The sequence below is a fragment of the Cebus imitator genome, unplaced genomic scaffold, assembly GCF_001604975.1.
Source record: "Cebus imitator isolate Cc_AM_T3 unplaced genomic scaffold, Cebus_imitator-1.0 Scaffold322, whole genome shotgun sequence".
NCBI classification, from domain to species: domain Eukaryota; kingdom Metazoa; phylum Chordata; class Mammalia; order Primates; family Cebidae; genus Cebus; species Cebus imitator.
In genome coordinates, this window is record NW_016107637.1 from 961,907 (window position 1) to 970,283 (window position 8,377).

The 8,377-nt window shown below is 44.5% G+C and overlaps 1 protein-coding gene across 6 annotated transcripts in view; it reads right to left on the reverse strand.

The window, feature by feature from the left end:
• The window catches only part of YIPF1 (Yip1 domain family member 1), a 45,924-nt gene that overhangs the window by 4,059 nt on the left and 33,488 nt on the right, over positions 1–8,377 (reverse strand). For 5 of the 6 annotated variants that reach the window (XM_017504424.2, XM_017504422.1, XM_017504423.2 and 2 more), the window contains one exon: positions 4,121–4,663. The exons of the other annotated variant lie outside the window; for it this stretch is intronic. Coding sequence is in view for 1 of the 5 variants with exons in the window: in XM_017504421.2 (XP_017359910.1) it covers positions 4,577–4,663 (87 nt within the window). In the remaining 4 variants the exon portion in view is untranslated. Of the gene's footprint in view, positions 1–4,120; positions 4,664–8,377 lie in introns of those variants that run through there. 6 annotated transcript variants of the gene reach the window in all.

The following is an 8,377-nucleotide window of genomic DNA, read 5'->3' on the forward strand; positions in this document are numbered from 1 at the left end:
TGGCCCATATTGGTTACTTTTTCTTAAGTTCTTTGATTTGTCTTCATTCATTCTGGAATTTAATCTTTTCCTCCTTTTTCACTTTTTATTCCCTTAAAGCATTATCTGTTGTGCTTATTCACTCTAATATCCCTTCTATTATAATTCAGCCTTCATTTGGGAAATGAGTTTTCTCTTTTCTTTCCAATTCTTTCCTGAGTACTATTACCTAATTTCTGCCTTATAATTCTGATTAATGATTTTCTTTCATATCCTGTACATTTTCTTATTTCAGCTCATTTTAAAATATTAAGTTATGGTTTTTATCTGGCTTTGTGGGCATGACTGTCTAGAATGCTTTCATTACAATTAGGGATGTTATTGTGCTCCTTGTTCTAATTTTTCACAGAACAACCTCATTACAAGATTTGACTGCAATCCTTTCTGTTACTCTTTTATACATGAAATTAGTTTTCCTGCACATTTGGGAGGAAGAGGTGGGGCAGAATACCTTTTCTAAATTCAAGGCTTTACAGCTTCCTTTTCTGTTTCCATAACATGTTCAAAACTACAGCTCCCTCTTTCTGACATGGCTGTTCTCCTCCCCGACTCTCATCTGGACTTCTCTTTCCTTTGCCCCAGACATCCCTGGACTGCCCTCTTTGTGTTTCGCTCCCTACAGCTTCTTCTCTGGTGCCTGGTTGCTCTAGCTTCTTCAGACCTTACTGTGGACCCCTTGCGTGCATGTGCTGCAAACTAGGTGTTACTGTTCTCCCAATTGCCCACTGCACTTTCCAGGGGGCACCTACTGGCTGTTTTGGGGTGCTCTTATTTTCCAATTTCATAGACACCCTGTTGCTATCCTGTGCTTCTTTCCATAAAAATGCTGATATTGTGTAAGTCTTGGTGCTGCCAGAAGATTCCTTCTACTTGAATTTTTGGGTTTGTGGGGATACCTTTTCACTTTTTGTTGTAGATGTCGATATGTTTTGATTTTGCTATCTCAGATGCCGTTTTTATGGGAGAATTCAGGGAGTTTCAAAAACTATGCTAGTGCCACTGCCGTCTTCCCAAAATTCATTTCTCTCAATTCTTTGTATGATACCAACCAATGAAATCAAGCTGATAATGGACAAACCACCATCAAGTTTTCTAAAAGTAGTGATTCCAAGCTGTAGTGGTTATGTAAAACCCATTCTCTCTTCCTTCCTCAATGACAGTATTTTTGTTCATTCAGGGTGACAGTGTGGTCAGCTAAAGAGCATTTCCCAGCCTTCCTTGCAGCTACGGTTAACGAATAAGACATGAGCTTTCTCATTACAAGGCAGGCCAACTCCACTAGCCAACCCTCTTTTACCCTTTCCCTTCCCACTGCCTGTCAAGAGCTGAGCTGAGCTGGAAGAGCTGAGCTGCCAGGATTTGGAATAGAGTTAAGACAAGTAACAGCAAGCCTTTCATCATTTACTGTGATGGTATACGCAAGAGGCTAACCAGGAGAAAGTGCTGGCTCCCCTAATGTTCCATTGCCCACCATGGACCAATGCCAGGCCAGGGTCAAGTGGGCAATCAAACATGGGGATGGTCTCACTGCCAAGTGATCCCTAAACAAAAAGCTCCTCCCATTTCACAGGCCTGGGGGTTGAGAAGAGGAAGAGGGGAAAGGGTATTCTCCAGTCTCCCCGCAGATAAATTGGTCTCTGCAGAGACACCCGAAAGAGGCTATGGCTAGGAGGCCTCCAAAGAGAGGAGCCTGGGTATGAAATGCAGATATGTGGAAGAACACCCTTGACTATAGTCCCTTCAGAGATGCACAACACTGGCTGGGTACCCAGTCTGGTGTGGGCAGGCAGCTTTTCCCAAGAGGCCTGTGGGGTAAAGCCTTTGTCAGGCCTGAAAGATCAGGCACGGGCTTTTGGCCTGGAACCAGACTCCATACCACCCATACTTTGCTGGAGATAACACAGGCATCTTGGGAGTAGATGACAAATTCATGCTAAGGACTGCCAAGAAGGAGAAAAATAAAAAGAGATGGCATCATGGAACAGCCATGTTAACCTCAGACTACCTCTAAATTTCTATTTACACAGGAAAGACAAAACGGCTGACTTGTTTAAGCTACTGCTTCTCTGGGTTCTTTTCTAGCTGAATATAATTCATAAGAGTTGCATGGAGGTCCCAAAGGCAGTGGGTCCCAAATGGTGGTGCTGGTTGGTTCATGAAATTTTCACCGGTCTTGGCTAGGTGAGAAAAAATTAAGTCAGTCAGTTTTCCATACAGCTAAACTTACCAAGGTTTTAGTATTAAGATTATGCCCCTCCAGATTATTTGATATTATAATGTCCTTTCTTCTCTAAAGATAATGGTGCTAACTGACAATGCTGGCTGTGTCTAGAACCCTTGCTTAAAAATGAAATCCTGGCCAATTTATTATAGAATCTCTAAACATATTTTTGGAAAAATTTACCAGTGATACCGACTTAAAAGTACTTGGTAGCTTGTAGTCCTAGCAACTTGGGAAGTTAAGGCGGGAGGATCCTTTGAGCCCAGGGGTTTGAGGCTGCAGCAGGCTATGATGGCTCCACTGCACTCCAGCCTGGGCGGCAGAGGAAGGCAAAAAAAAAAGTACTTAGTAATAAACTAAATTCCTCCTCAGATGGAGAAGACTCAGGGGACACAAAACAGCTGTCTTCAAATATCTGAAGGAAATAAGGCTCAAACTTGTTCTGTGAGGCCCAGGGGCAGAGCTAAGCCCACCCAGTGGCGGCTGCTGGGGCGCTTCTGACCGAACAGGCCATTCAAAGGAGGAAATGCTGCCTGGAGAGAGCCGGATGCTGGTAGCCACCGAGCAGTGATCACTGGATTGTAAGATCCAGGAGATCAGGGAACCTGTCTGTTCTATTCACTGTTCTAGCCCCAGTACCTACAATAGTACCCAGCACATAGTAGGTGCTCAGAATATATTTGTTGGTTAATTAATGGGGGGATATTCAGCATTTGATGGGAGGTTTGCCAAGGTGATGTTAGTTCATTATAGCCTGATTTGTGTGTTTCCTTTACCTGCATGGTCAACCTTATAAGTCCAAATGTGTCTTTGTAGCTATCTCAGAAATACATAGGGAACTTTGTCTGGAAGAGGATGATATGGTTTGGCTCTGTGCCACCACCCAAATCTCATCTTGAATTGTACTCTTGTGGTAGGGATCCAGTGAAAGATACTCTGAATCATGTGGGCAGTTCCTCCCATACTGTTCTCATGGTACTGAATAAGTCTCACGAGATCTGATGGTTTACCAGGGGGTTCCACTTTTGCATCTTCCTCATTTTCACTTGCTGCTGCCATGTTAAGAAGTGCCTTTCGCTTCCTGCCATGATTCTGAGGCCTCCCCAGTTATGTGGAACTGTTAAGTCCAATTAAACCTCTTTTTCTTCCCAGTCTTGGGTATGTCTATCAGCAGCATGAAAAGAGACTAATACAGAGGACAACAGAAACAGTAGGGGATCAGCAATCCTGACTTTCAGAAGCTCAGCCTCCCAGATCGTATGCATTTTGAACAAAAAGTATGTTAAAGGTACCTTTGCGGTGTCACTGGTTTCTCTCTTTAATGCACACTAGCCAGGAAGTTGTGCCACCTTGAAGAGGTACTCAAAGTGCCCAAGAGAATTTTCTGAAATTTGTCAAAATGGGATGTAGACGAACTTTTTTTTAAGAAAAGGTCTCGTTTTGCCACCTAGGCTGGAGTGGCTCACTGCACCCTCAACCTCCAGCCGCAAGTGATCCTCCCCCGTGGGCCTCTCGAGTAGCTGGGACTACAGGCGTGCACCACTATACCCAGCTAATTTTTTGTATTTTTTTTTTTTTTTTTGTAGAGTCAGGGTTTCACCATGTTGCCCAGACCACTGTCAACTCCTGGGCTCAAGCAATCCACCTGCGGGTTCCCAAAGTGCTGGGATTAGAGGCGTGAGCCACAGTTTCTGGCCGAATGTGTTCTAAAACTCATGTTCCATTCTTATAGGAGGAAAAAATCAGATGTCCATTTTAACTCACACATCATAACGGCGAGCACATTCAATCAGATTCTCAGCACAGACAAACCGTCAGGGAGAAACTTGAGGTCAAAGTCACAAAATGCAGAAACAGACATCATGTGAGGTATTTATTTTGCAACCATTAGGTTCAGCGGTCCAGTATCAGGTTACCAAAGACACATTTTCAAGCTCCCGGTAAATCCCCACCAAAGTTTCTATTGTTTGCCTACTTTAAGATGGCTAGCATTTGGAGAGAAGAAGATCCCCCAGGTAGTCTGCACATAATTCAGAGAGAGGACATCAGAACTTAGCATGGGTCTGTTTCAGGTATTAAGGTACCTACAGTGAAGCATGTTATTTGACTGTGGGTGGCAACAGGACAGCACTGAGCATGCCTAACCCGTTTCCTGGCATTTCAGTCCAATCAACGCATGGTCACAGTGGTCATCCATGGGTGAAAAAGAAGAGCTGAAAGACACATGTGCTGAGCAACATTTAATTTCTGCTTGTTAAACGGGTGATTAGGCACCAGTGTGGCACCATCCAGACACTGGGAGTTTGTGCCACTCCATCAGTTCTCCTGCTGGCTCTGCTCATTTTGCTTTCCTGCAGTGGATGCCACTTCCCAAAGAACCATGCTCCAAAAAACAAAAGAGAACTGAAAAACAAAAAGAGCAACTTTAAAGATAAAGAGCCCCCTCCTCCCACAGGAAAGCACTACATTGCCACATTGTAGAAAAGGATATTCATGTACATTTACAGGTATAACTCCAACACCAGAGCAGTCTGCTGCCACCAGTTCCCCAATTCTTGAGCCTTGATGCTGATTCTGATGCTCAAAGTAGACCTTACTGTTGGAAGAAAGATGCTGCTTTGAAAAGTTTTCTTCTATTTCCTTGGAAACCCAATGACCCTCTCCAAGCCAAATCCCAAAGCTACCTTCACCCACCCTTCTCTCTGTCTCTTCTCCGTGACAACACTGTATTAAGCACTAGAGGAGGAAAGATAGAGTGGATATGGAGGGACTTAAAGAGCTGGGACCTGGAAAACTGTGGTAGCTGAAATGTAAGATTACACGGGAGATAATGGCAGGATATGAGGCAAGACAAACAAATCAGGGGTAGATTGTGGCAGTACAGGGGGTTACAATTTTGTTCTTTGGGCAGTATGGGGCCAAAAAAAGTTTCTAAGTAGGGAAGTGACACAGTCAAAGCGGTGGTCAGAATGATAAATTTTCAAAGACCCCTGTGGCTGTGTATAGGATGAATTGCAAGAAGGAAAAGAAAAGAGGTGCCATCATGTTACTGCTACAGTTCAAATATGAAATGACTGGTCCTGAACACTGGGTATGGTAATGACAGGACAGAGTTGAAAGATATGTTAGAGGCCAAAAGGACAAGTTTTGCTGACTAATACAATGTGGAAGGTGGGTAGGGGGAATCTACAATCTACCCTGATGCTGAGGTTTCTACCTTGAGTGACTGGACGGATTTCTTAATTTAACAAATACTAAGGACACATATGCCAGGTACTGGGTACAGTGATGAACAAGACAGACATGGTCCAACTGTCAAGGAACCAGTCTACCAAGAGAAGCAACAGGGCAAACAAATACAGCAAATATTTACTTAATTACAATCTTCACTTGCCGGGCGAGGATGTAATAAAGAATTGAACCTACTCTGCAGTCAGGGACAATATAAATGGTGGTGCCATTCCCTGAGACAGGAAGTCATGAGGAGGATCTGGTTGTAGTGGGGATGAGTACAGTCTGGGACGTTATGAATTTGATGCAACTGTCAGTATACCTAGCTGGGGATTTGCAAGAGATGGAAGCTTGGAAAGAGGGGCTGGACATAGAGTGAAATCCAGGGGAGACTAAAAAATATGGTGGAGAATAAGTTCCCAATGCCTAGCCCTCTACTTGGGAGAATGAGCCAGGTCTCCGTGGAGATATCAACTGGGCAATACCACATTTAGATGTCAGCATTTGGTGATAGCATGAAGGTAAGGCTGAGGCAAGGGCTAGCTGCCCAAGACTACTGGCTCAAGAAAAGAGAAACATTGCCAACAAAATACCTGTGAAAAGTGGCTGGGGAAGGGCGGATGCTGTAATTTGCTGGAGTGAAAGAATCTAAAGCCCTGATCAGCCTTTTAGCAACCATCAACTTGGGTCCTGAAATGCTAAATAAAGGTAGGGACAAACGGGCCCACAGAGCAAGCATTGAAGATTTTATTTTTGTAAACATATACTCTGTTTTTCTCTCATCTTTCTAGTTGTCTGTTCCAAATTAATGTCAAGACTAGGGAAGGCATGTCTCAGAATGTATCCCATTATTAAGCAATGCGTGACTATAACTGGAGGCTCCCCTGTGATCCTATGGTTCCAGGGAGAGAAGAGGTTCTCCCAGGAATGTGTTCTAAGCTAAGCCTTCCAATGCTCTCCTGGGAATGTGCTCTAGGCTGTTTTCCAATACACAGATTTACATGGGGAAGGCAGGTTACTGGTGAAATTAGAAGCCATTATTTTTCAGTAAAAGCTGGGAGTCCAGAGATGACAGTAGGAGGCACAGCCAGCTCGTAAATCTGCAGCACTCAGGGCTCTGGACAGTTTCTCTATCAGCAAAGCAACTGATGCTTCTGCAAGGGAGGCTGCAAAGAAGCTGTTCATCACTACCTCATCTGGAGACTTGACACCCAAATGGAAGCGCTAACACCCAAGTTTATAGGTCTGAGCAAAGTCCAGAGGTGTCGAATCTGTATTAACCTGGATGTGAAGTTTTCAAGGGCCCTGAGGGCCAGGCTCTTCTCAGATGCTGCCCGGACTCCCTGAAGTCCTTTACTACCAAAATGAAATGAAGTAACCCAAGTCCTAGCTCAGGGGTAGGTTGAGAGAGACCCTCACCATGGCGATGCCAGTACCTTGGGCCAAGAGAGAGAGCCAGGAAACTGTTGCCATTGTATTCTCTACCTCTATGCCTCTCCAGCTGCGCTAGAATTTTCTTGTTCTCAGTGATGTGAGTCCACATCATGTTATCATGCCCCCTGTACAGCCTAGGTCTTCAGCTGTCCAAAAGTCAAGGGAAGCAGACTACTCTTTTCAGAACAGCTAACTGACTGTGCTCAACCTTCATGTCCCAATTCCAACACAATCCCCTCTATGAAGCTTCCCTCCAGGCCAACTCCAACTGAGTCCCTCCCTTCTTGGCCCCATAATGCTACACTGACAACTTGGCTATGCCATTTAAAGCTTTAATAATTCCTATATGGATTGACAATAATATATGCAAATATTTGAAATACATGCATATAACTAGTTTGCGCTGTAACAGAGACTCTGAAGTGGCCTCCAGTGATTCCCCACCTGTCTCTAGGCATTCATGCCCTTGTGTAATTCTCTTCCCTAGAAGGTAGATGAGATCTGTGACTTGCTTCTAATCAACAGAAGATGGTAAAAGTGATGACCATCTCTTCCATGTTTATATTATACAAGACAGCAACTTCCATCTCACTATCAGACTTGATTGTCTCTCTCTCCCTTCATGGCTTGATGAAGTAAGCGATCATACAGAGAGGCTCATGTGGCAAGGAAGCGACGGTAGCCTCCAAATGCCCATCAGCAAGAAAGCCCTCCTTCTAAGAAACCACAGGAACTGAATCCTGCCAACAACCTTGTGAGCTGGGAAGCAGATCTTTTCCCAGTCTAGATTTCAGGTGAGACGCCAGCCCTGGCCAACATTTTGACTGCAGCCTTGAGAGAGAATCTGAAGTAGAAGAGCAATCTAAGCTATGCCCAGAGTCCTGCCCCACAGCAACTGTGACAATGTGTACTGTGGTAATGTCACTGGGCACCAGTAGATAATACAGCACTCAAACTCTCAGCTGTTAAGACATGCAATCAAAGGAGTGTGGAGTCTGCTATTAAACACCCCTAGACCCACAGAGGAAGGCTCCATCAAACAGCCAAAGGCTAGCAGTGAGAGCCTGCACATTTTAGTGGTATAAAGAACATTTGTCTAAAAAATGGGAAAATGAAAAACCTCAAAATTTGGCTCCCCAAGGCTTAGATAGGAGTCCCAGATCTGCCTCTAAGAGGCAGGTGATCTTAGTCAACCCAGATGTACTAAGCCCAGGCTTCTCATCTATACATACAATGTGGTCAATAGGGTCAAGCACGGTGGCTCATGCCTATAATCCCAGCACTTTGGGAGGCCGAGGCTGGCAGATCACGAGGACAGGAGTTCAAGACCACCCTGGCCAACATGGTGAAACCCTGTCTCTACTAAAAATCCAAAAATATTAGCTGGGCATGGTGGCGCATGCCTGTAATTCTAGCCAGTTGGGAGGCTGAGGCAGTAGAATGGCTTGAACC